The sequence below is a fragment of the Rhinopithecus roxellana genome, chromosome 11, assembly GCF_007565055.1.
Source record: "Rhinopithecus roxellana isolate Shanxi Qingling chromosome 11, ASM756505v1, whole genome shotgun sequence".
Taxonomy (NCBI): Eukaryota; Metazoa; Chordata; class Mammalia; order Primates; family Cercopithecidae; genus Rhinopithecus; species Rhinopithecus roxellana.
This window is the reverse complement of record NC_044559.1, coordinates 31,875,314-31,903,113: the sequence shown is the minus strand read 5'-3', so window position 1 is coordinate 31,903,113 and position 27,800 is coordinate 31,875,314. Positions and strand designations below refer to the sequence as shown.

General features: G+C 35.3%; 1 protein-coding gene across 3 annotated transcripts; it reads right to left on the bottom strand.

The window, feature by feature from the left end:
• Window positions 1-222: 222 nt before the first annotated feature.
• PDCD4 (programmed cell death 4) lies at window positions 223-27,393 on the bottom strand. 3 transcript variants are annotated; one of them, XM_010370326.2, is made up of 13 exons: window positions 27,191-27,329; window positions 23,127-23,166; window positions 22,864-22,968; window positions 17,400-17,702; window positions 15,824-15,918; window positions 13,575-13,688; window positions 11,069-11,290; window positions 9,330-9,427; window positions 8,289-8,403; window positions 4,809-4,916; window positions 4,485-4,595; window positions 2,895-3,034; window positions 223-940 (listed from the first exon to the last, which is right to left on the bottom strand). In XM_010370326.2, exons 3-13 carry the CDS (start codon window positions 22,904-22,906, stop codon window positions 880-882), a joined length of 1,410 nt encoding a protein of 469 aa, XP_010368628.1. In that variant the 5' UTR covers window positions 22,907-22,968; window positions 23,127-23,166; window positions 27,191-27,329; the 3' UTR covers window positions 223-879. The 3 variants fall into 3 exon arrangements, with proteins under 3 accessions (XP_010368628.1, XP_010368627.1, XP_010368629.1); XM_010370325.2 differs by lacking the exon at window positions 23,127-23,166 and having other exon boundaries at window positions 27,191-27,393; XM_010370327.2 differs by lacking the exons at window positions 23,127-23,166; window positions 27,191-27,329 and adding an exon at window positions 26,474-26,881.
• Window positions 27,394-27,800: the final 407 nt, after the last annotated feature.

Genomic DNA, 27,800 nt, shown 5'->3' with positions numbered 1-27,800 from the left:
CTCTAGGTCAGATAACAATGGAGTAAAGTGATACCTGCATTTTCTTCCCCAGTGTAATCTTAATTTACAATTGTACTTTTCACTTAAAATTTTGTAGGGAAAAATAGTTTTCAAGGAACACTAAGATTAAATTCACTAGGTTCAAATATGCTTCCTTATGAGATTTAAACTTTACTGTATGAAATTAAAGTTTAAGAGACCTAAAATAATGTACTACCAATAAAGAATCAACACTGCTTCACATGTTTTATTTTGGTGTACATTCTTCCAGAACCAGGTTCATTTTTCCAGTTTTGTAGAAAAATAGATGTTCCAGCCACCATTTACTTAACTGTCTAGTCTTTTAAGACCAATCAGTATGTTCCCTGGAAAGATGAATAAGTCTCATGACTAATTTTTTAAAAATTCTTTAAGACAAAGAAACAACTTTCTTTTTTTACTCCCAAAGCACAGTATCTCAACAGCAGCAGCCAACATGGGGTTTTAGCAGCTTAACTTTACCCCCTAAATAAAGCTTTGTATAAACCAGTGATTTTACTACAAAAAACACTGTCCTTGAAAGAAAGGAGTGGCAGTCAGACATCAATGCAAAACTTGGAATGATTAGGTCATAAACATGGCACTTACAAAAGGTAGCTTATTAGAATATTCCACTTAAGAAGAGGTTACTTTTCTGTCCCTCCTTTGCCCCCTCGAAAAACAAAAAAAAAGAAAAAACATTTCCTTTAAAAATTCCCCTTAAATGTAGGTTTATAAAATGTCAGAAATGCCTTGTACCCAAAACAAGTGCTTAAAAAAAAAAAAAAAAACTTGTGCTAACAACTCTTACAATTCAGATATATATTTTTAAAACATCTAAGACTGCAAGAGTTCTTATATTCAGTAGCTCTCTGGTTTAAGACGACCTCCATCTCCTTCGCTTACAAAACGCTTTCTGCCCCTGTAATGAAGAAAAAAAACAAAGACATGAAAACAGATACAGATTCTGACTATAGTCAACAAAAAAAATTTAGAACTTGGTATTTTTTTGTTACGTGTTAGCTTTTAAAGGGTTTTCCATTAAAAAAAAAAAAAAAAAAAGCATGCCTCTAATTCCTTTGGAAAAGACTCCCTACTATATATCTTACCATAAAACATCAATATCAAATCTGAGTTTTTATTTTAGTAAGTTCACTATCCAAACAGTCACATTAAAAAAAAAGTTGACTCAAACTAAAGCATTTTATTTAGAAATTTAAATTTATTTCTATTTATTATTTGTAAGCTTAACAGTGAGTCAAATAGGAAACACTAACATAATTCAGAAATATGCAAACTGGAGCTGTGGAACCTATCAAAATATCCATTTGACAATTTAAAAAAAAAAGTTTTATCAAGTGTAGAAAAGCCATAACTTGAATGTGGAAAAAAGAAATCAGAATCATAGCCTATGCCCCATGTTGGGATTCGTGCTTTGTCAAACTCAAGAAGCCCTGCTCTATAATGTAACCACACTCTAGCTACGTGTAGTGGCAATAGCCCAGAAGGAACAGCTGGCCAGTGGCCTAAAGCAGTAAGTGGGAAATAGAACTTGGGCAACATTAGCCCTTACTCTCTGACCCCAGGCCAACAGGCACAAGCATGCAAAACCACACACGAATGTGCACCTCACCCAAATAGGCTAAAAGATAAAGGACCCAAGTCAAAGCTATATGGTATGTATACGCAGAAAGTTTATTGCCTCACATGACCTTTGAGAATAAAGCCACACAGAAACAATCAGACTTTCAAACAGAGGCTGAAAAACTTTCAAAAGTCAATGCCAGGGTACTGGTCCCTTTTCATATCAAGTCTAAGTGGAAAACAGCTACATCATCTTGAACATAAAGGCTTCAGACTACATATTACGAGACCAAGGTAGGGAATGAAGAAGGAGTCAATAATAATAAGGCCTGCCAAAGTTCAGAGTTTTTACTAATGTATACCACTTGGCACATCCATACATAAATCCTGCCATCACCAAACTAATGTCTGTATTTCCAAATATTTCTAGTAAAGCTATTAAACTATCTTTCATCACTTTCTTTTCCCTCTCTTTTAATGGCTTCTAAAATTCTAAAGCAAAGGCCCCTACTAGGAAATATTTTTCTGAGTTTTAATTCTTACAATGCACTTAAATAAAAATATCAAAGTTTAAGAAATTTTCCAGATAAAAAATTATAAGAACTTAAGATTATATAAAACTGACCCACACAAGCAGTAAGTTTGGCTATTACTAAACATTTATATTATTACATTATAAGCTTCATTATTAGCTTTAGCAACAACAAAAAACTTAGCAACTCCTTAAGAGTTACATCCTAGTAGCAAAAAAATAGCTCCAAGGAAAATCACCCACATACACTTTCCAGTGAGAACATCCTCCACACACCCCCCAACACACACACTTTCCAATGAGAACATCCAATTAGACCCAATTCTCCAACCTGTAAAGTCAAGGAAGCCATGTCCAGCACAGGTAAGAGCCTAGATCTTTGAAGCCAGAAAAGTCCTGGATTCATACTTGGCTTCTACCATGTACTAGCCATGTGACCTTAGAAAAAGTATACCTCCCTAAGCCTCAATTTTCTCATCTTATCACTGATAATACCTACTCTAAAATAACACTGAAACTACTTACAACAAAGGAACTGCTCCACAAGATTAGTTTCTTTCAAATGAACTGGGACTTCATGAGGCAGTCCTGTACAGATTTACAAGGGGGCTAGAACAAGCTTCACCCTTCTTTCCCCATGAACTCACAAGAGTCATGTTCTTCAGTGACTTCAGGGAATGATAAACTAACTTAGCACTTAACCTTCCCAAAGACCTTATCCACTATTTTATATTGAGAAAGTAGTATTTAAATAAAGTACCTTGAAGGACAAAGATCTCTGAGTTGCTTGGAAATTATTCCAGCCTGAAAACATTCTTCTACAAACCGCTCCAGCACAGAGTACGAGTGTGGGACATCCAGATTAATGTCTGGAATTTCGTTGTAAATTCTCTCATAACCCTACAACAATGAAATTACACACAGAATTGTTAGCCAATATAAAATATATGTCATAAAACACCATCCATCACTATGTCATCAATCTATATTTAAGGCCAAATGTTCAAGTGGTTAAACTAAAGTCTGATTTGAATAGTGAGAAGCACAGAAAGTAGATCTGTTACAGTGTTTTACAACTGTTCTCTTTTATTAAGAGTCAGGAAATAACAGACACTGGCAAGGTTAAGGAGAAAAGGGAAGGTTTATACGCTGTTGGTGGGAATGCAAATTAGTTCAGCCCCTGTAGAAAGTGGTTCGGAGATTTCTCAAAGAACTCAAAATAGAATTACCATTCAACCCAACAATCCCATTACTAGGTGTATATCCAAAGGAAAATAAATCATTCTACCAAAATGACACCTGCATTTGTATACTTATCGGGTACTATTCACAATAGCAAAGACATGGAATCAACCCAAGTGCCCATCAATGGTGGATTGGACAAAGAAAATGTGGTACATATACGTCCATGGAATGCTACATAGCCATAAAAAAGAACAAAATCATGTCCTGTGCAGCAACGTGGATGCAGCTGGAGGCCATTATCCTAAGAAAATTATCACAAACATAAAACCAAATAATGCATGTTCTCACTTGTAAGTGGGAGCTAAACATTGGGTACACACAGACATGAAGATGGGAACAATCAACACTGGGATTTCAAAAGTGGGGAGGTGGGAAAGAGGACAAGAGTTGAAAAACTACCTATCAGGTACTATATTTACTACCTGAGGGACAAGATCATTAATTAGAAGCCCAAACCTCAGCATCATTCAATATACCCATCTAACAAACCTGTACATGTACCCCTCTGATATCTAAAATTTAAAATATAAATTAAAAAAATAAGTAAAATTGGTTACATAGCTAAAAAAAAATTTTTAAATACTGTTCTCTTAAAAGACCTGTAGGCAGACACCACACATTGGGCAAACTCCTTTCCCATCTACTTCTCTATATACACTTAGTACGTTTTTTAAAAAATACAAGCCAAACACAAACCTCACAAACATTTAAAACAAGAATCATAAAATTTTAAATAGGAAAAAAGTACTTTATAATTTGTTAAAAGTTAAAGGTTCATGTTTCTTGCTAGATATAAAATAGAAATTGTCACATCTTAGAAACCGAACCCTTGAGGTAGAATACATAATCACATTTGTTAAAGTAGGTAAAAAAAAAAAAAAAAAAAAAAAAAAAAAAAAAAAAAAAAACCCACTGCAGTGTTACTTTCCAAGAAATGGTTGCAAAAGGTTCAAACCTCAAACATTACCATTAAGAAAAAATAAAACATATAGGCATAATAACACTAAACATACCTAAAGAAAAGTCACTGACAATTCATAATCTGTATTCAATCATATATTTAAGGCATAACCCAGAAGTTGTTCAAAAATAATGTTATACTTACTCTTTTCATTTGGTCTACAGTAATGGTAGAAGACTTCCAAAGGGACTTTAATAAATCCAAAATCATCTTAAAGGTACTTTCTCCAGTTGACTCTAAAACCATTATAACAGCCTAAAAATTGAATCAATGAGTGAATTTTTGGTTAATTCATATGTGAAACCACTCCTAAATGTATCAGATGCCTTTTGTAATAGTAAAAATTTAAAAACCACTTCCTCCTTTGATATTAAAAAAAGGATGTACATTATTTAAAAAGCATGTAAGTCACTATGGTACAAAAAGGAACACTTAATAATTCTCTTTGACATGGCAAGGTAATCTTACTTCATATACAAGCTCATGGTGAAAATGAGGTACTTCCAGTTCCTTAAGGCAATGTTCAGCTTCAGATATGTCTCCAGAGAGTAAATATTCTTTCAGCAGCATATCAATCTATTAGATTTAAAAGTTGAGATGTGTTAGAATTCCTAACTTTTAAAATATCGTGCTTGCCTACAGGATTATTTGCCCTCATTCCAATATAATGAAATAATGAGTAACAGCTAGTAACATATAGACTGGACATGGTACTCACAGAATTTTTCATAATTAAAAAATAAATCCCTAATTTTTAAATGGTTCATAATTATGACTCAAATGCAATGCTTCAGTGTGTCTGAATCACTGAGATCTACGAGTAGGTTTATAATGGACGCGTACTGGGTTGTGACCATAATGCTTTAGTGTGCCACTAAAAATAAGGGATTTTAAATACCACTAGAGGGCACTAACAAAGTTTCAACATAAAGTGGCATAAATATTTCACTTCTATCAAGATGCTCTTAATCCTGCATTGAGAGCCAAAAAATGAGAGATGATAATGGGGCATTACTAGACAGGGCAAAGATTTCCACATAGTTTCTCTTTTCTCTACAACTGAGAATTTGAAACTCATTATCTAAAATGTTCAATAATTCAGTTTCCAGCTGTAAAGAAACAAAGTCTTGATTTTCCTGCTCAAACTTGAACATCTCAAAAAAGTGGGAGAACTTTTTCAGCACAAGAGCTTCAGCTAGGAATATTTTTGCCTATATGTTCTTTGTTAAAATCCTCTTTGTATGTGGTGGGCACATATCTAGTTGTCTGAATACTGAATGCTGGCTGACTGAATTTAAAAAAATCGTATTTAAGTATCCTTCCAACTTTTATAATGTATTTTCATAAAAGGTAAAGTAAAATTTAATTGCTGTCATGCTTTAGGATGTAATATTTACATGTAAGTAAATATTTAAAGCATAGCATTTGAATATATTTACTTTATAATTACAGACTAATACATAATCATGCATCGTTTAATAGGGATACATTCTGAAAAGTGTGTTACATGACTGTCATGGTGCAAACATCATACAGTATACTCACAAAAACCTAGATGGTATAGCCTACTACACACCAGTGCTATATGATATAGCCTATTGCTCCTAGGCTACAAATCTGTACAGCAGGTCAGTATATTGAATGATATAGGCAATTGGAACACAATGGTATTTGTGTATCTAAACATAGAAAAGGTACAGTAAAAATACAGTATAAATGATTTTTAAAATGATACACCTGTATAAAGCACTCAATATGAATAGAGCTTTCAGGATGGAAGTTACTCTGGGTGATTCAATGAGTGAGTGGTTAGTGAATGTAAAGGCCTAAGACATTACCCATACACTGCTATGCACTTTATAAACACTGTATACTTAGGCTACACTAAATTTACGAAAAAACAAAGTAACTGTGCTACAACATTACAACTGTCTCCATATCACTCAATGATAGGAATTTTTCAGCTCCATTAGAACCTTGTGGGACCACCACCATCCCATGCAGTTCATTACTGACCAAAACATCATTGTGTGGCACATGACTGTACTTGTTATTCAAATTGTATTACTTACTTTTAACATTTGTTACATAACTTTAAAAGTATTAAAAATATACCCCATCAAATTCCATGCACTTCTGAGAATGATAAATTACAAATACATTTATACACTTCTAAAAGTCTTCTTTGATCCAACCCTTCCATGTAAGCGAATATCCAAATAATGTCAACCTTAAACTCATATACTGGTATTATTTCCTTTTTTATCTTGTCAATTTTCTTTATTGAGAGAGAATTCATACACCATAAAACATCTTGTCCAGTTTCCAAAATTATTAATTTTGGAGAGTATTACCATCTTAACAATATTAAGTATCCTAATCCATAACCATGGGATATCATTCTATTTATTTAGGTCTTCTTTAATTTCTTTCAACATGTTTTACAGTTTTCAGTGTACAAGACTTGCATTTGTCTTGTTAAATTTATTCCTAAGTATTTTATTTTTGATGCTATCATAAATGCAGTAATTTCATTTCAGATCATTCATTCCTACTGTATATAGAATTGAATTTTGTGTACTAATCTTGTATCTTGCAACCTTTCTGAACTCATTTTTTAGTTAATAGTTTGGTTTCAGTCTTGGGGTGTTAAAAAAATGTGGATTCATTCAAATTTTCTGAATACAGATCATGTTACCTGGGAATACAACTAGTTTTATCTCCTCCTTTCCAATCTGGATGCCTTTTATCTTTCCTGCCTAATTGCCCTGGCATCTTGACTATTTTTATACCTCAATTTTTCTAATAATTGTTTAATTTTTAAAAACAGATACTGCAATCACAACATTACAAACACTGACTCATCTATTTTAACATATATAAAAGCAAAAATGGTCAAGGGCTCTAACTACATTTTGAACTCCTTAACACTTAAGCTAGATACACATACACAAACACACACACCCCTCATTAAAAGATTTACTAAAAATCAAAATTACAGTTACATGAAAAGATTATACTCAAAAATCAGAAGCACATGAACTACAAATCTTCTAGTTGCATGCCTTTTCTTAAAGAAATCTGCAGATAAGGAGTTTTTTTTTGTTTGTTTTTTGGTTTCTTGTTACAGAATACCACAACACAGCCAGAAAAAAAAAAAATCCACAGGGAATAAATCTGGCATTTTAATGCAATAAATCGCTTTTTTTTTTTTTTTTTTTTCTGAGACACAGCATGTCACCCATGCTGGAGTACAGTGGCGTGATCTTGGTTCACTGCAACCTCCGCCTCCTGGGTTCAAGCAATACTGGTGCCTCGGCCTCCTGAGTAGCTGGGATTACAGGTGCGCACCACCATGCCTGACTAATTATTATGTATTTTTAGTAGAAATGGGGTTTCACCATGTTGACCAGGCTGGTCTTGAACTCCTGGCCTCAAGCAATCCACCCACCTCAGCCTCTCAAAGTGCTGGGATTACTATCAATTTTCTTTTAAAACATGCATATAGGTAGTGAACGTCCTCACAAAAATCTAACACTCTCATTTACTCTAGTGCTCATAATTCCTAACTCATTACTTAAGACTATCTAGTTTTAAATTGCTCATATATAAGCGTATTTATTGAATAGCTAAAAGAAAACCTCATTTCAACAGCATTTGAAAATTATTAAATAATAATATAAGAAAAAGATTTCAGGCATTCCTTTGAAGTTCATAGATGGCTTGCTTATAATTATTCATGAAAGCCCTTTTAACAGACTCATTTTTTATCATATAATTTATAATAAAAGCTCATAAAGTCAAATATAAAAGAATTATTTCATTTTCCAATTACCGCTGTAAGACCGAACTTAATTTTTGTCCATGAAAATAACAGCTAGTAGCCACAATTTATTTCACTCAGAGGAATACATATAAATTAAGTTGAAAACAATACCCAATCATTACCTCTTTAACAAGGTGATTGACAGATTGCTGCCCACCTCCAGAGCCCCACACACTATCTTTACGCTTCCCACCTTTAGACATGCTCAGAAGCACGGTAGCCTTATCCAGAGCAGCTCTACAGAGAAAGAAAAAAAATTTAAGTTTGATAGCTGGACATACCTAAAGTTTACCAAATTATGGATAAAGCTTACAAAATCCTATATGCCCTAAATCTTTCACAAAACATAAAAGCAAAATAAAATTCAAAACACTTTTTCAAAACAAAAAGGAGCAAAAAAAGTTGATCCTCATGTTAATATTCTCATGCTTTATTTCATTTCTCCTTCAAGAAAAATCAAAACACATTACAAAATAACTGATCTACTCTGAGAAGAAACACTTCATATATAATTAACTTTCACCTAGATCCATGCCTTCCTACCCAGGAAGACCATTCCACTATGATGTGAAGTAGCCCTAGAAAATTAAGTTAATATACAGACCTAAGGAAAACTAAGACATGGCTGAGTCCAAGTCTCCAAGAAGTCAAGAAAAAACATATAGCATAACTCCCAAATAGCACATTTAGTTATTCCAAATATCATATTAATTGTACTAAATCACAAGAGTGAAAAAGACATTTTCTGACTAAAGTTTCTACAGTAGATAAATACAAAATAAAACCACACATGAGGCCTCTCTTGTTAATGTTATCCATCTTATTAGAATATTAAACTACTACAGAATGCTAAAACCTGAAAAGAGAACTTAAAGATCTGTCCAATGGCTTTGTTTCATAAATAAAGAAACTGAGGCCCAAAGAAGAGTGGCTTGACATGAAGGTAATTAATGATTTAGCTGAACTCCAGAACTTTTGCATTATAGTACTGTCCTCTTCCTGGTATGTCATGTCAACGTTCTCTCCATTTTAACAGTGGAGAATATAGAGAAGTGACAAACAGATGTACAGAGTGTTTGATTAATGCCAAGTGTCATTTCAATATGATCCTGTAGAATTTTCCCCTATTTTGAAATTCTAAGTAGGAAAAGTGATTTACTTACCTAGCCTGCACACAATCTACAGTTCCTTTGTAACTATCAATATAGGTATTACATAAAATTCCATCTCCAACAGCTCTAGCAATAAACTGGCCCACCAACTGTAATAAGGAGAAAAAAAAAAGGGGGCTATATAAAAAAATCTTAACTTTTGTAGGACACAATTTCTAAATACATAAATGATGAAGATTGGCTGAAGTACACAGTCAGTACCTGAAAGATGCTGGAAGTTTTTTTAAAAAAAACCTATGTAGTACCTGTTATGCCTGGCATACACTCCCACATCTTAACCTTCAAGTTAAGTGCCAGAGCGGGGGCCACATCTGTTGTGCTCACTAATGAATTCCTAACACCTTGCACACTGCCTGAATACATAGTACATGATTTTTTTTTTTTTTTTTTTTTTTTTTGAGACAGACTCTCGCTCTGTCGCCCAGGCTGGAGTGCAGTGGCACGATCTCAGCTCACTGCAACCTCCACCTCCCGGGTTCAAGTGATTCTTCGGCCTCAGCCTCCCAAGTGGCTGGGACTACAGGCGCACGCCACCATGCCTGGCTAATTTTTATATTTCTAGTAGAGACGGGGTGTCACCATCTTGGCCAGGCTGGTCTCGAACTCCTGACCTTGTGATTCGCCTGCTTCAGCCTCCCAAAGTGCTGGGGTTAAATGAATGATTTAAGGTCAAGTGAAGTCTTCTTAAAAAAAAAAAAAAAAAAGACTAGGTTCTCTCAAAAACTAATCAAAGGAATTTATCTTGTGGAGAAAGAAAAGTTGTATAGAAATAGCTGGAAGTATGTTCACAGCATTACTTATTATAAACACTGGAAATTAGTGTTCAAAAATAAAGGTATGGTTAAATGGTATATATGTAAAATGGTATATTATGTGGCCACAGGGAAAGATATTTACCATATTTCATGGTATGAGAAAAATCAAGTTTACAAAATAGCATACATGGTATGATTCCATTTTTTTAATTTAAAAAAATTAAGGATTTATAGAAGTCATACACTGATATATACCCACAGAAAGGAGAATGGAAAACTTAACACCAGTAGCAGTTTTTGCTGGCCTTTCTTCTTTCTGGCTTTTATTTTTCAAAAATTCTACAATAAATATAAACTTATATAATCATTTTGTTACAGTACATGTATTGGTATAAAAGGAAAAAATGTCTGCACTAGAATCACCATTCAATATCTCATAGAGACTACTGTCTGTCATTAAGTATAACAGAAACAGCATTTAGGAACTGACATGCCTATATTCTATTTCTAAATTAATGTTTTAGGTAAAGTGATTTTACCTTGATTAAAAACTTTTGACAATAACAATTTCACATGTTTTCAAAGCTACAAAAAGGAAGAGTCTTATTCCTGACTTTTTATAATAAACATTAGTGAAGCAATCGTAACCTACATTTTTAAAAAATCTTAGCTAATAAAACAACTACATATAATAAAGACTATATATATGGCAAAAAAAAAAAAAAGAACTAAAAACTACACAGATCATGGGGGAAAAGTACAACATAACATTAAATTTATAGCATGTTGAAGACCATGTTTAAAAAACAAAAGAACTAGGAAAAATACACCGAAATGTTAGAGGGGTAGTTCGGTGTGGTGGGAAATGTGGGCCATCCCCTTCCATCTACTAAAATTTCCTAGGAGTATACATTATTTCCACAGTTAGGAGTATAGTCGTGGGAGGGAATGAACAAAAAGAAGAATCATACAAACCTGTGGTGCTCTAGGAGTATCCAATGCTAATTCAGGTAGATCTTTCAACAATTTATCAAATGATTTTTCCACATCACTTGTGCTCATTACTGTCCCACAAAGGTCAGAAAGAAGCTTAGATGTCATCTCTCTATGACTAGCCTTCCCCTCCAATGCTAAGGACACTGCCAACACAGGTACTCCACTTTTCATTTCACCAAGATTTAAATCTCTTAACATTTCCTGTTCAAAAAAATAATTTAAAAACATTTTTAATGTGTATCACTACCTACAGTTCAATAAAATTTTATTTTTGAAAAATCGAGCTTTTATCTATATATCTTTACATCTCACTCTTTGGAAATAATCAAAAGACACAGTCATGTTTTAGGAGATAGGATAAATACACCCTTTTTCCCTGCGCATAAATTAGACATTGATCCACTTTGTCAAGCTTTAACTGCCTTAACATCGCTAAATTCAAAAATGTGAAATACATTTAAAATACTGTCATGGGTCACTTAACAACATGGATACATTCTGAGAAATTCACCATTTAGGTGATTTCATCAGTGTGCAATCATTATAGAGTGTACTTACACAAACCTAAATGGCATAGCCTACATGTAGGCTATATGGTATAACCTATTGCTCCTGGGCTACAAACCTGTACAGTATGTTACTATACTGAATACCGTAGACAACTGTAACACAATGGTTACCTATCTAAACACAGAAAAGATATAGTAAAGAGTATTACTTGAGACCACAGGTATATATGCAGTCTGTCATGGAAACATCATTATGCAGCTCATGGGTAGTTCATTAAACTACATAATATTGCTAAGATTGGTATTAGGAGTAACCAACCTGCCTTACAATCTATTATTTCTATAAATACTGTTTTATGAGAATTTGTGAAGAAATTCATTTTACATTATCATAAGCTATTCTACTTTTCTTCAAAGCCTTCTCTTAAAATAAAAATTCACTTTACACTTCTGTATCAAGTTTAAAATTAGATCTTAAACAACTGTTTTTAAATGGGATTATTGGTTTAAAATTCTGGGGTAAATTTAAAATTTCCTATTAGAAATATAATAGCTGCAGCTAATACTTATTGACTAATGTATCAGGCATTATAATAGCCTCTTTATTTATATTACCTTATTTAATACTCAAATAGCCCTTTGAGTATTATCATACCTATCATACTCAAAGCAGAGAGGGCACACAGCTGAAGTAGCCAAATTGAAAGCGGAATAAAGGCAGTCTGACTCTAGAAGATAAGTTCTAATTCAGTTATAGTGCCCTCCTCTTTAATCAAAGTTTTCTTAGAATCTTTAAATCATGATATACTACTAAGAGAGTGCCAGAACTATTTTCACAGCCACCTAACTGGTGTCCTTGTTAATAATCTCTTCTCACTCACTGCAGTTCATCTTCATTGACTGCACTTTAACAACTAATCCATTACCCTCAAACACGATACTCCTCTTTCCTGGAAAACTATCTTAACTGGCAAACTCCTCACCATCCTTCAGAACAGCAGAGAATCATCTCTACTATTACTCTCTATTTTATGCTTTCCAAACCTACTCAGTTAATAGATATGTAGTATACAAACAGTCTTATGCTAGGTAGATAACAAGATTTCAACAGTCCCTGCCCTCATAGGACTCATGGAAACTTTTCCTCTATAACAGAATATTTCACATACTTTAATAATCTGTTTACACATCATTTCTTTCACTTGACTGGGCTTCAAAAGGGCAAGAATCACCTATTACAAATTCCTCCAGATGGTATGTACAGAACAAACATTTGTCTTATATTCAAATCCTACAAATCCAAAGATAACAAACCTCACAGTACCAGACAAATCATGAAAGTCTAGTCTAAATTTTAAGAACCTAAATGATCAAAGTCTTCTAAAGAGTTACAATTATATTACTTTAATTCAATAATCCTAACTGACCAATAGTTTTATTTTATCCTAGATTTACTTTATGAACAATTAATAATTATTCTCATGGTTTCTAATTCTTTTTCAAATCTTTATTATTTGTGGGGTTTTTTTTTGGACAAAGTACAAAGAAATTTTATCCTACTTCTGAACATACTTGAAATAAATGTCAAAAAAATGAAACTATGTCAGGCATTCTTAACTGAGGTCCCTGAAGAGGTTTCAGGGGGGTCTATAAGTGCCCTCAAACTGCTAAAATTATATTTTATAAATTAAAAAAACAGATTTTATAAATTCATATACATTACAAATTATCATTATTAAAATTATTAAAATATTGTCATTTTTCAGAGAAGAAAATGGCACATAGCTCTCATCACATCCCAAGTCTATAACTATTTTAATGTAATCAGATTTTATTCCATTTCTTAGAAATTCACTTATGCAAAAGAAAATGATTAAATTTATTCAGTGACCCAAGATCATTCTAGATGTATTTTGCTTATAAAAGACTTCTTCTCTCCTATATTAAATACATTACACTTGCAACTTTAAACCTACCGCAACTTCATTAGTATCTCCATGCTCAAAATATTCCTGTATGATTGGTGTTAAAGTCTTCTCAAATGCCCTTTCATCCAAAGGCAAAACTACAGTTTCATAAACACAGTTCTCCTGTGAGGGGAAAAGGGAGTAAGAGTTATAAAAAACAAAATGCAAATAAACAAAAGAAATTGTTGTATAATTTAATATTCTAAGTAGTTAATAATCCCCACTTAGCACAAGACAAAGACATGCTACATACATTCATCACATAAAAACAGAATCTAGGCCAGGCAAGGAGACTCATACCTACAATCCCAACACTTTGGGAGGCAAAAGCAGGAGGTTCACTTGAGGCCAGGAGTTCAATACTGGCCTGGGCAACATAGCAAAACCCTGTCTCTACAAAAAAATTTAAAAAATTAGCCAGGCATGGTAGCCTGCACCTGTAGTCCTAGCTACTCGGGAAGCTGAGGCAGAAGGATCTCTTAAGCCCAAGAGTTCAAGGCTGCAGTGAGCTATAATTCATCACTGCACTCCAGCTTGGACAACAAAGCTAGAAAATAATAATAAAAATAGTAGAATTTGCATGTCACTGCTCTTTTACAAAATCAGAATACAGTAAGCCAATATACAGATTAGAGCCATTAACCACAGCAAATACATAATTTGCTCCCAACCCTCATTGTCTTCTAATTTTTCTCTCAAAACTTTTATGACTCTCTCAAAACCAATCTTTCAGTAACCAAAAAGCTTCATGATGGCTTCCTATCATATATGGTATTTTAATTAAAACTTCACTTTTAGAAAAAATGAAGCAGAAACTAAAGCCTTCATGATTAGCATTATTATAAAAAAAAAAAGTATAACACAAAGATCAAGGTTGTAGTGACAGAGAAAAATCTCTAAGGAAAAAAGCACTGTTCAATTGAAATTTCAAAAAGATTAACATCCATCATCAAACCATTCCTCTCTCCCCATGCAAAAAATGCTCCGAAATGTAGTGCCCCCCTTCTCTATAGGGGGTATGTTCCAAGCCCTGTCAGAGGATGCCTGAAACCACAGATAGTACCAGACCCAATAAATACTGTTTTTTCAATCTGATAACCTAGACAGCTACCATGTGACGAATGCACGAGTAGTGTATACATTGCAGATACACACTGGACAACGGAATGGCTCACATCCTGGGCAGGATGAGGTGGATGAAGCTGGACAGCAGGAGATCTCATCACACTAGTCAGAATGGCATGCAATTTAAAACTTATGAACTACTCCTGAAAGTTTCCACTCAGTATTTTCAAACCACATTGGACCATGGGTAACTGAAACTACGGAAAGTGAAACCACAGATAAGAGGGGACTGCTATATTTGCAACCTGTGACTGGCTTCAGCCTAAAAACATATACTTGAAAGATTAAGACATTTTTAGCAAAGATTCTACAGTACTTGAATCCTACTAGTTGCATATTTTTCATATTATCTTAGAAATATTTCCATGTCCAACTATTACTTAAAACAGTTACATACATACATACAACACACAATAAAAACAATCTAACACATTCTCTTAACATTTTCCTATCTAAAATTTCCATCACCATGTCTTACCTTATGCAAAGACACGATTTTCAAAAAACATAATGAAAATGTTTGGGATTTGCTTCGAAATAATCCAAAACAGGGTGGGGCAAAGGGGCCAACAGAAGACAGAGAGTAAATGGAATGAAACAAGACTGCCTATGAGTTTGTAATTATTTAAGTTTGTAAAGCTAAGAGAAGAGTACAAGCAGATTATACTATTCTACTTTAAAATTTCCATTAAAAAATATTAAAAATTCACTACAGAATCTTATTAAAAATTTACATTTTCAGCATTATCCCTAAAAGACACACGTCCCCAAACCAAAATTTATTATATAGTTACCATTCTAAACAGTAATATTTAAAAGCAGCCTAGTATCTGTAACTCATAACATTCAAAAGAAGATATTCTCAATTATCATTACCTTGGAAACAAACTATATTAACAGAATTTACTGAAAAATGGTCAACTTAGTAATCCGAAGTGAATCTGTAAAGAGCTATTTTTGACTCACTACAGAAACCAAGTGAAAGTTATGCATATATTACTGTCAGTTTACTTGGTTTCCTAATCCAAAACATACATACATATGATTTGACACATGTATGAGTAAACTACAAACATGAAGTCAAAAAAGTCCATAAACATTTTAAATATCACGAAAAAGCAAAGCACTGATACCTGGTCATCATCATAGTTAGGATCTTTCACATCTACCTCCTCCACATCATACACCTGTCCAGGTGTACCCCAGACACCTTTGCCTCCTGCACCACCTGAAAAAGTTTAGAATTGAGAAAGAAAGAACACAAAATTCATCAATTTGTTGAAATCTAAAATAATCCTAAATGTTCCGACATTAAATAACAGCTAAAAAAAATTGTATTTAATGTCTATGTTAGTTTTTTTTCCAGTTTTCTTTCCCTATTGGTTTCCTTTTTGTTCAGACCACTCTTTCAATATTTCTGAAAACATTAAGTTGAAATAGCTTATGAAGTTAAAAACTAAAAAAGCAGATACTTTAAAATAAAAGCAAAAACAAATAAAGATAAAAAATAGCTATACTGAGGACCTCAAAGGGGATGATATTGCAGCTAAGCTCTAAATTTTATTTGACATTTCTTTGGGACCAAGACAAAAAGAAACACGCTGGGCCAGTAAAGCGTAGCATAGAAAACTCAACAAGGGAAAAATTATTTAACAAAATAGGACAGTAACCACCATCAAATATTTTAAAGTCAAATACAGTACTCTTTAAATATAAAAGTACACATTAAACCACACTATTAAGCAATATGTTACAAATATAGAAAACAATACTAATTGCTTTTAAGCATTAACAGCCCTGAAAATTATATTTTCTAAATACAAAACAACCAATAGAAGCTTAACAATTCCAATTTTCGAAGTTGCTTTTCTACATCAACTTACTGAACTGTTTTAAGGACCAACGCACTACATTATTTTTTAAAGAACCTTTATAATGTCACCATTTCTGTTTTTGGAGGGTTTTATTTTGTACCAAGTATATCCTTGCCATCAGACCAAAACAGAATCTGATAACCAGGTTTCATTTTGATATAAACCATGATTGCAGAGCCATTCAACAAAAATAATTTTTGACAGATCACAAAAACATTTTACAAGAAACCTACGCTATAAATTAAGTTCCCACCATTCAGAAGGTGATGAAATCATCAGAAAACTCTTAATCAACAAATATTTGTCTACAACGTGCTAGTCACTATTTCAGGTACTAGAGATACAGCAGTGAAACAGACCAATGCACTACAGAACCCAAAATAAAGAGCTAACGAGAACTCACAAAAAGATCTCGGAAAACATTAAAATTCAGATCTAGACGTTATCAATCAAATTTATATTTACTAGTAGTAGTAATGGACATAATTATATTAATTAAGTAAGTATGATGGATTTCTGACTCCTTTCAAACTTAGAGAACATATGCAAAACTCGTAACAGTGAAAAACAGCAGTGTGTATTTTGCTGGAAATAAACTGTTAACATTTTGCTAAAGAAAATCAAATCTATTCAAACAAGAAAAAAGATCAACCTAAAGAAAAAGTGAGATGGTCCTCACATTACTACTAAGTAAAAATATATACAAGCTGTAAAGCCTTATATTATCACTGTTTGAATTTCTCTCATTCCTAGAACAAGGAAATTGTAGTACAAGAACCAGACAATTTTTTTCCACTTGTTTATCTTCCATTTGTTGGACATGATATATACCAACCTTTCTTTGGTAGTCCCCTTCCTTTCCCAGATCTGGATCGCCTATCCAGCAACCTTCCCTTTGGACTGGTTGGCACAGTTACTCCACTTCTAAGGGCGTCACTCCCATTGTCGCTGACCGAATCTCCTCTGCCAGAGTCCCGGGATGAGTTTTTCCTTAGTCGCCTTTTTGCCTTGGCATTAATTCTAGCTTCATTAATGGAGGATGCTGAAATCCAATTTCCATTTATTTCATTCTTTATTTCCTCAGTCCCAGCGTTTTCTTCATCACCGGAAAAGAGACAGTCACTTAAATTATCAGGATCTTAAAGAGAAAAATGAAGAAAGAAAATTCTAAGTATTTTAAGTATCTACTGCTTTACAGACATAGTGGTAAGTTATATTAGGTTGAATCACATGACATGACCATTTTTGCAGGTAAATTAGTCACATGTTGGGAATTTCATCTACTTCAATCTAATAAACAACAACTAAATAAGATTATTTTTCACATTATCAAGGAAAGTAAACCAAGGCACTGAATTTTAACAAAGTTCACCAAAAGAAGCATGTTATTTCACATGTTTAGATCATAAAATCTATGCTAACAGCAACACCAATATAAAACCCTTAGACTTTTATGAGCTAAGAGTTAAGCAATTGGAGATATTAAGAAAAGACAAAGCATCTTGAGAAGAGACACAAACTAATATTTATAGAATGCCTACTATTATTTATCAGGCACTGCACTAGACACTCTATCATTTATGCACAAGTTTGGCAGTTAGTTAGTATAACATTGAGGACAGATAAGGTAACTAAGGCTGAGAATGTTTAAATGACTTTCCAAACATCCCGTAACTAGATATAAATACTTAAGAACTATTAGTAATCCAAAAAAGAATGAAAGGAATTTAGCAAATAATCCATGTGATTGTTGAGCTGAACTGCTGATGCTTTACTGCCTCAAGATAAAGTGTGCTTTCAAGAAAAGCCATCATCTCAAAGTCCTAATTCATCTCCCTAAACTCTTCTCATATTACTTACCATCCTGAAAATCTTCCAGCCTATATAAAATTGATTCTTCTGAAAGAGATCAACATACTGGAGTTTCCAGTGGTTCCCCTACTTAGAATGTCACCCTCATTGTTATTTTCAGTTATCAAAATCCTTTAGGATATATATAGCCCAAGTCTTACTCCCTCCATGAAAACTTCCCTTACAACTCGAGCTACAGTAACACTAATTGCTCACATACTATTCATTCAACACATCATGGAAATCACTTTCTTTTTATATAACAGTCTTTTTCTTCCAACTAGGTCATACGCTTCAAAGAAGAAACCACAAGTAGACTGTATGTCCTCTGTATCCCCATCACCTAGCAGAGTGTCCTTCATACTCAAATTCCATGGAGATGAAGTGGAGGCACTTGGCTTTGCCCTGAAAGCTCTTTTAAGTCAGAAAGGCTACCGAATAAGCTACCACTGGGCCAGAGTTTTGTTCATTATTGTTAACTCAAATCAGAGCTGAATCACTCAAATCATTTTCTTTTTGCCTAAAGATAATTATAACATGTCAGGTCTATGTGCACGGACCTTAATGTTTTAAGATATATTGAAACCAAAAATTTTCATCAACCTATAAAAAGCATACATGTGTTTAAATCTTTACAATTCTTGACATACTTAGGAAGGTGGGAATGTTTTGTTTTAAACAAAATCATCCATTAGAGCCAAATTATTTCACTAGTCTCATAAGTAGTCTCCCTGCCTCCAGTCTTCAAACTATACTGAAGACTGATTTTCTCATGCATGCCCTCACTGAAGATCCTTTAAAAGTAATTCCATTATGTCACAAAAATGTAAACTCTTTTTTTTTTTTTTTTGAGACAGAGTCTCGCTCTGTCACCCAGGCTGGAGTGCAGTGGTGCAATCTCAGCTCACTGCAAGCTCCACCTCCCAGGTTCATGCTATTCTCCTGCCTCACCCTCCCAAGTAGCCGGGACTACAGGCGCCCGCCACCACACCGGGCTAATTTTTTTGTGTTGTTTCACCCTGTTAGCCAGGATGGTCTTGATCTCCTGACCTCGTGATCCGCCCGCCTCGGTCTCCCAAAGTGCTGGGATTACAGGTGTGAGCCACCGCAGCCGGCCAAAATGTAACCTCTTTACCTTGAAACTTAAGGTCCTTTATGATCTTGTCCTTGCTTACCTCACCAGAATCACTGCTAACTACTCCCACACTCAAATTGTCAGAGCTTAAGTTAGATATCATAAGAAGGAGATGAGAGGGATTCATTTGGCAGAAGAATACTGAATATATTACAAAAAGAGGTATAAAGTGGGAAACCACTAAGAAAATGTTTCAGTAATTCAGTCACAAACTAACTGGTAAAGAGCAAGGGTAGTAACTGTGGGAAAATAATAATGTTACACTTTTAAAGAAAATAATAAAGGGCTTTTAAGCAGAATGTATCTAGGATTAAAGAGAAGTGGAACAATGCCTTAAAAGTTTTCCAACTGGTGAGAAGCCGGTGTTAGGATGGTTGTGTTTGGAACATCATCATAACCATCAGCAGTAATTACAGTCTTAGTGGAAGCAGCCGTAGTACTGTTTCTTTCATCGTTACCATTACTATTGTCAACTATTAGATACCAGGTTCCACACTACATGGTACCTATTAGATACCAGGTTCTATGCTAGGCACTTGACATATGTGGCCTATAAGCCTCAAAAGCTATAGAAAGAAACTGTTTATCCTCATTTTACAGAAGGAATGTGTTTCACGAGAAGTTACATATCTAGAAAGGATTATGGCTAGGTTTCAAACCCACATTTTTAATCCCATATGACTATAACTACAGAAAATACAAAACTGGAATACAGCAAAGTATTGACAGCTAAAGTGACAGAGATGGACAAGGGAGTGAATGTAAAGAGAGATAAACAAAAATGATTAAGTGGAAGGGGACAGAAAGGCCAGGATCAGATAAATTAGATGACATTTTCGTGTAAGAGTGGATGGTTCAGAAAAACATTAAATATCTACCTGTAACATAGTGCTTTCATCATTGCACTATTAAGGTGAACCGCAAAACTAGTCCAGAAGACACAGGACTCAGAACTATGATAAAATGTCTTAAACTGTCCCTTGGAGTATTCAATTTAAATTTATCTATTTCCCATAATTGAGTTTTCTTTTCTTCAACCATTTTAACATCCTTTCAAGTATGTTTATGTCTCTGCAGCAGTAAACATTCTCTCTCAGTATAATTTATATATTTGACCTTATAATTTTTAACCCATGTTTATATTAATTGTTTTATATTTTGTTATTCATACTAACCTAAATGTTGGAGTTCCATAGCCCCTATTGAGCTGACTTTAAGAAAACCAAAATTAAAATGATAACCTGAGTACAGATTGTGATGACTTCAAAATTGTTTTCTATTGTGTACTAATTCCCTCTTTCTGGATTCTGACATCTCAATAGTAACTACTCTAATTGTATATGACCACAGCACCCGAAAATCACATTTTCAATTACTGGTGTCCAATGAGTGGCATAATTAGAATATTACCACATTTTCATGTATTACATACCTAGTATGTGCTTCACAGACTTAACACACATATACAGTATCTCACTAAATCCTAATTATAAATCTATACAGAGGGTATTTATACCCCAATTTTATACACTAAGAAACTGAAGGTCAGAATAAATAACCTACTTCCTCCAAGTAAAAGAGTAAAAGTGTGACTTGGACTATTTGCTATAGAAAGAATTTACTACAAAGAGGGTCTGTCTTAGGCCTATCCAAATATTGAAGAACAAGTTTTTTATTTTAAGGCAGTACTAGACAGAAGCACCAAGAGCAGGGTTAAAATTAGGTCTTATTGTAGTTAGGAACAAAAAGTATACATTTTAAAGCTGTGTTTCTATTTCTCATAGAAATAGAATGCAAGTCATATAAGAAATTAAAAATTTTCCAGTAACCACATTAAAAAGTAAAACCAGGTGAAATTAATTTAAATAAATTTTATTTAATCTAATATAACCATAATATCATCTCAACATGCAAGCAATGTAAAAAATTATTGAGATAGTTGACCCTCATCTCAACTCAGAGTAGCCACATTTCAAGTACTCAACAAACACATGTGGCTAAGCGCAGTGGTGCACACGTCTGTAATCCAGCTACTGAGGAGGCTGAAGAGGGAGGATCACTTGAGCCCAAGAGTAATAATAACCACATGTAGCTAGTGGTTACCATACTGGACAGTGCAGAAAAGCAGCAATTACCTATATGTAAAATATATTCTTAAACTGTATTACCATCCCCATCTCAATTAAGTAGGTACGTATTACCCATTTATAACCCTAAAGCATACTCATACAGCTACTGTATATAGCAGCACAGAAATGACCATTAATCACATAAAATTTTTTTCAATTTTTTACCACACTTTAAAAAGATCTGTAAATAAACAATGGTAAAGAAGCTTCAAATTCAACGTGTTTGTTCAGATCAAAGAAAACTATGTATGTTGTAAACAACAGTGAGTTGTCATTGAAGAAATAAAGATGTAGTAATGAAATGCACTTAAAATGACAGAAAATACAGAGCTTTCAATATTAATAAAATTATAAGGCAAAGAATTATCTAAAGTATACCAATATGAACTGTTCTCACCATTCAGATATTACACAATTCTAATTAACTTTTTGGGGAGATGATTTTGAAAACTATAAATACATTTTAAATCGTCTTGAGTTACTCACATTTGGTCATCTATTCCACAAAACTTTGTTCATTTTTATGATAATAACATGCTATTGAAGCACCATGGAGAATTAGGGAAAATACCCTAGGTAATTCAGAATATAAAAATTATTCGTTAGGAAAGATATCAAAGATACCAGTAAGTTAATATTACAGAAATCACTAACTAGCCCATGTGAAAATAAGCAGGCTCACTATTCTTCTCTATTCTGTACTACATAATGCAGGATAGGAATGTGTGGAATGTGAAAGGATAGGCAGAAAAATAGGACATGTAATGAATTCCCATGAAAATAAAAATCACAAACCTGACTTTAAAAATAATATAGCCTGTTTTCTAATAGCATGAATAAAACAGTATTTAAAGATAGTTTTTCTATCATGTTTTTATAAAATATGGAATGGTCTGAAGCTTCCTCACAACATAGTCAAGGTTCAAGATATTCAGCCTGGGCAACATAGTGAAATTCTCTCTCTACAAAAAATAAAAAATTAGCCTGGTGTGGTGGCACACGCCTGTTGTCCCAACTGCTGAGGAGGCTGAAATAGGGGAGGATCTCTTAAGCCCAGAAAAGTCGAAACTGCAGCGAGCCATGATCACACCACTGCACTCCAGCCTGGGTGACAGAGCAAGATCCTGTCCCAAGATGAAGAAGAAAAGAAAAAAGAAAAAAAAAAAAAGTAAATTCTTACTTACCTGCAGGGTTTACATTCAGTATCTGCTCACTTTCTACATCCATTTTTCCTTAATTTCACTTGCACTGATTAAACAAATTATCAAATGGAAGTCTTCCTTCAGAATCTGTTTTTTTAAAACAAAAAAAGAAAGCTTCAACATCTTTTAAACTGATGTAATTAAGCTGAATTAAACTTACTTAAGCACACTGTAAAAACAAACAACAACAAAAAACATAATTCCATTAAATAAAAGAGTTCACTTTACTTTCAAAGACAACTTACCCTAATTAACTTTTGGTTCCAATCTTCTTGATAAATTTATCTAAGTCAAAAAAAAATCCCAGATTTCAGCATGTGCCAAAGCACCCCTTTAATTGGAATTAAAAGATACGTATGCGGTATGTGGTTATGTCAAGTTTAAAAAAATACACACATCTAAATCTTTTAGGAATACTAAGCCTCAAAATTAATCTGATATACATATATAGGAATATAAATACTGGATAGTTCCCTACCAATGAACTATGAAAACTACTCCAAAATAAAAACAATACAGTTTTAGTTAATAAAGAATACCACATGACTGTGTTATTTTTCACATTACGGCATATCTGAAAGGCAGATATATCTGCCACTCATTACCTAGGTCTATAATTACTAGAATAAGACTTTAAGATTGGGAGAAACTTTTAAAATCAGCTTTTTTGATAATATTACTTATATGAGAAATCCATTTTTTAAAAATCTGATCATTTCAGAAAGGAGTAAATACGACGAGATAAGCATCTCAGTATTTTAGGCCTCAGTTTCAAAATGGCTTAAAAATTATTAATACTGGAAGGTTTGATGAGATCAGTTACCTTTTAGACAATTAACTTAGTGATACAGATCCAATGTTATATGAAAGAAACATCAAAATAGTTTTCAAAAAATACATTACCAGAAAGTGCAACCAAATTAAGATTTCAGAATCTCTCTAGTATTTTTTAAATAGTGGTTTAGAGTACTTAAGTGTATGTTTAAGTCACATAGATTGGATGTAAGTCCTTCCAGTCATTTACAATCAGACTGCTAGCAGTGTGCTCTTCAGAGATATAAAATGCACAAATTAATGAAAATGCCTAATAATTACAGGAAAGCACATTTTTTTCCATATAATATAACCTACTGTTAGATGTCATTTAAGGATAACAATGCTATATACAGAGCCTCCTGGGACTCCAAGGTGAAACTGACTTTTAAATTCCACATTATATACTATTATTTGCTAACACAAGTTTATAGCCCTTTTCTTCAGAAAAGGGTACTATTTTGTGAAGCAAAAACAAATGGACCTTGTGTTAAAATTATAAGTTGTTTTTGTTTTTTGTTTTTTGAGATGGAGTCTTGCTCTGTTGCCCAGGCTGGAGTGCAGTGGTGTGATCTCTGGCTCACTGTAAGCTCCGCCTCCCTTGTTCACACCATTCTCCTGCCTCAGCCTCCTGAGTGGCTGGGACTACAGGCGCCCACCACCACGCCCGACTAATTTTTTGTATTTTTAGTAGAGACGGGGTTTCACGGTGTTAGCCAGGATGGTCTCGATCTCCTGACCTCGTGATCCGTCCGCCTCAGCCTCCCAAAGTGCTGGGATTACAGGCGTGAGCCACCACCCGGCCTATAAACTTCTTACTATGGCATAATCCTCAGACTAACATGCTATCATATTGCTTGGGAACTTAACAAAACGGTGAAATCATTCTCTAATTCTATTTAGAATAAAATAATGTGAATCTTTAAAATCACTTTTTAATACAACTCCCGCCAACTTTAGATATGAAAAAAATCTTAAAAATATGTAGAGATTCATAAATACATGAACAAAAATGGTTTGCAAATCTAAACATTCAGCATCCTTCATGGCTGAAAAGGCTACATTCTGTTTTAATTCCATGCATGAATTACATATAGAAAAGGAATAATGTCATATGTGTTTCAGTTTTTTAGAGTTCCATTACAAAGTCTTCTTCATTCTTGATGAAAGCATAGCCTTTGAGAGAATATTTTCTGCAGAGCCCAATAAGTGAAATGATTATAACTAATGTTTATAAAGCCCTTTACAATTCAAAAAGAATTGTACATGTATTATTTAATGTACCTTACAGAACAATCTTCAGGTAAGTATTCCACCTTACACACAACTAAACAGATTCAGAGAGGATAGGTGATATGTCCAATGACAGCCAGCTGCTTAGTGGAACAGCCAGGACGAGAATTCAGACCTTCCAAATCCAGTACTGTTTGCACAAGTTCAATCCAAGATTTTAATAACCCACAGGAAGATTATTTTCAAGGGTTACCAGAAGCTTATTAAAACAGACTTCTGCTGTTAAATCAAACTTTTAAATGCTGTTTTCCAAACACTAAAAATAATTATTTTAAACTATTATACAGAAGACATTCCGTCAAACAAAGAAAACTGTCAGGAAATGACTACCATCTCTTTTATTAATATAAAAACAAAGTTATCTTAATAGTCCTGTGTCGTTAGGCAATGATAACCTGATCAAGAATTCAAGTCATATCTGATAGCAACAAACACGTTTTAAGAGTTTAGATAAGCATAAGACATGTTCCACGTTTTTACTCTCTTTAAAGTAGTAGGATTTTTTCCAATTTATTTAACCACCCTTACTTGGCCCAAACAAGAAAATATAAAGCAAAAAATCCAACCCCTGTTTCCTTCATACTAACCTACAAAAATGAATTTTCGATGAGAAAACTATACATACAAGTTAGAAGAAAATGAAGGCTGACATTAAACACTGTCCTTTTCTTCAGTGTTACATGAAAAAAGCAATCAGAAGTATTCAATTGCCAAGACATTCCCTAAGAGATAGACCCTCCACTCTCCCACGATATATACATATATATATATATATGTATTTCTTGAAATATATATATTTCCTGAAATATACCTCATAAATTGCTCTGGCATTTTGGGGAGTTAAGCTTTGGCCATTTATTAACTAGGATTACTTGTATTCATTCTCCGGCTACAAACAGCTAATTAGCAGCTTAAAACCAGCTAAAAGCATTCTACTACAGTAATGCAAAAGTGAGCACTACAGATAATATTCAAGTGGCATTTATTTTTGCAGTCCTAACAATTATTTTTCCTTTCACATTAGTACTACAGAAAAAGCCAATCAATTATAATTCAAAGACACTTACTGAAATATTAAGGTATTCAATAAGCCTATAATGAAGGAATAGTAAGGGCATAAATACCAGTAACTCCTTGCTTAAAAAGCACTTGGTGGTTTCCCAAAACAGTCACGTTAAGAATATCAAAATCATAAAAATTAAAGTAAAAATACAAGTTAAAAAACAAGGGAAACCCTTTTTTCTCAGACATCGAGTCGCATTTCTGATCGTTTTCATCATTTGTAGACACTACACAGTCGCTGGCTATGCAGCGAGTTCTCACAAGGGATAGGTGGGCGAAATTGACGTCTGCAGACAGTTTTGAAGCTCTTGCAAAACTCCATGTACGTTACAGCATCAAACTGACAAATGCAGCAGACGGCATGCGTTTCACAGAAAGGGGGCTCCCTTCCCAGCTTTGTTTTCTCTGGGAGATTATATTTTACCTGAACTAAAAAAAAGAGACCCTTTGCCTGAGGACTGGCTCGGCGAAGTTCGCGCAGGGCTCGGGAGGAGGGCACTTGTTCGCCTTCTAGGGCCCCCCCGGTGAGGCTCGCGCGCGGCCCCTCCCCACAGCGGCCGGGACCGTTCTCACGCAGCGGGCTCAGGCCAGGACCCCCGAAGTCCCCAGCCCGGGTCGGCCCCCGGATGGGGCGGGGCCGGGAACGGGGCTCCGGGGTCACGCCGAGCAGGGGGCCGCATCTTCAGAGAATTCCCAGGGAGGGCAGGGGACGGGGAGGGCGCCAATCTTCCTCACAGGATTTCAGTCCAGCCGGAAACACGCCTTCCAATCCCGGCCCCTGAATTCAACCTCCGCCAGAGGGGGAGGTGGGTTGAGGGAGACCTTCGAGGGCAAGCGCCCCGCGCGCCCCTCTCAGTGGAAAGAGGGTTCCGGGAGGGGGCGGGCCCGCGCCGCCACGCTCCAGGCTGGGCCCAGAAAGAGGGAACCGGGCCGGCTGCCCGCAGTCCGGGGCGTTGGGGCGGGCGCGGCTGGACCTATGGGGCTACCAGGAGGCAGCCGGGACCCCGCACCGCTGGCCCAGACCTGACAGGGCCGCGGCCCCCACGCCCCGCCCCCTCCCATCGTGCGGCTGCCTCCGAGGGGGGATGGGGGAGAAGGCGCAGTCTTCCCGAGCGTGTGAGCCGCGCCTACTGGTACTGACCCCTCGGGCCCCCGCCGCTGTTCGCCCAGGTCCCTGGTCAGCCGGCCCCGACCCCGCTCTTCTGGCTCTGCCGCCGTCTCGGAGAGTCTCTCGCCCCTCTCGCTCTGTTTTTGTTTTCTTCTACCCAGTAACACGGGGGCGAGAGGGCGGCGCTTATTGGCGGAGGCCGGGTGGTCGGCTGGCCAATCGTGGCGGTGGAGCCGGAGCTGAGGCGGAAAAGGGAGAAGAGTGAAACGTGGAAAGTTGGGGCGGGGCGCGGAGGGCGCATGCGCGTGTGGTTCCTGGAACTAGCTGGACCGGGAGCGGAGCGGGAAGCCGGGGTGGGGGTATGTTGGGAAGCGTGGCGAGATGGTAGCGGCGGGAAAAGGGCAGTGCTGGGGAATGGGAACGAGGATGAAGCTGCCTAGTCCCAGTTCACCCATTCCCCTCACAGGGCGTTCTGCAAACTGGGCTGAAGCAAAGGTTTTGAGCTTCCTGACATCGCGGCCTCCATTTCTAGACACTCCTTAGGCGAACACTCCAAGTGATCAGCCTGTCCGATTCCTCCTCCCTCTGGCCCCTGCTTTCTCCATGGCTTCTAGTTTCTGCAGATCCCATGCTAAGAAGTTTC

Bases quoted from the DNA above. Each gene is read 5' to 3' on its own strand.
- PDCD4 (XM_010370325.2), bottom strand. From the start codon at position 22,906: ATGGATGTAGAAAGTGAGCAGATACTGAATGTAAACCCTGCAG. The intron at 9,428-11,068 runs GTTTGTATGATT...TCCTTATTACAG, and splicing joins ATACTCCTAGAGCACCACAG to TTGGTGGGCCAGTTTATTGC. The intron at 941-2,894 runs GTACTTTATTTA...TCTTCATTACAG, and splicing joins AGAGATCTTTGTCCTTCAAG to GGGCAGAAAGCGTTTTGTAA.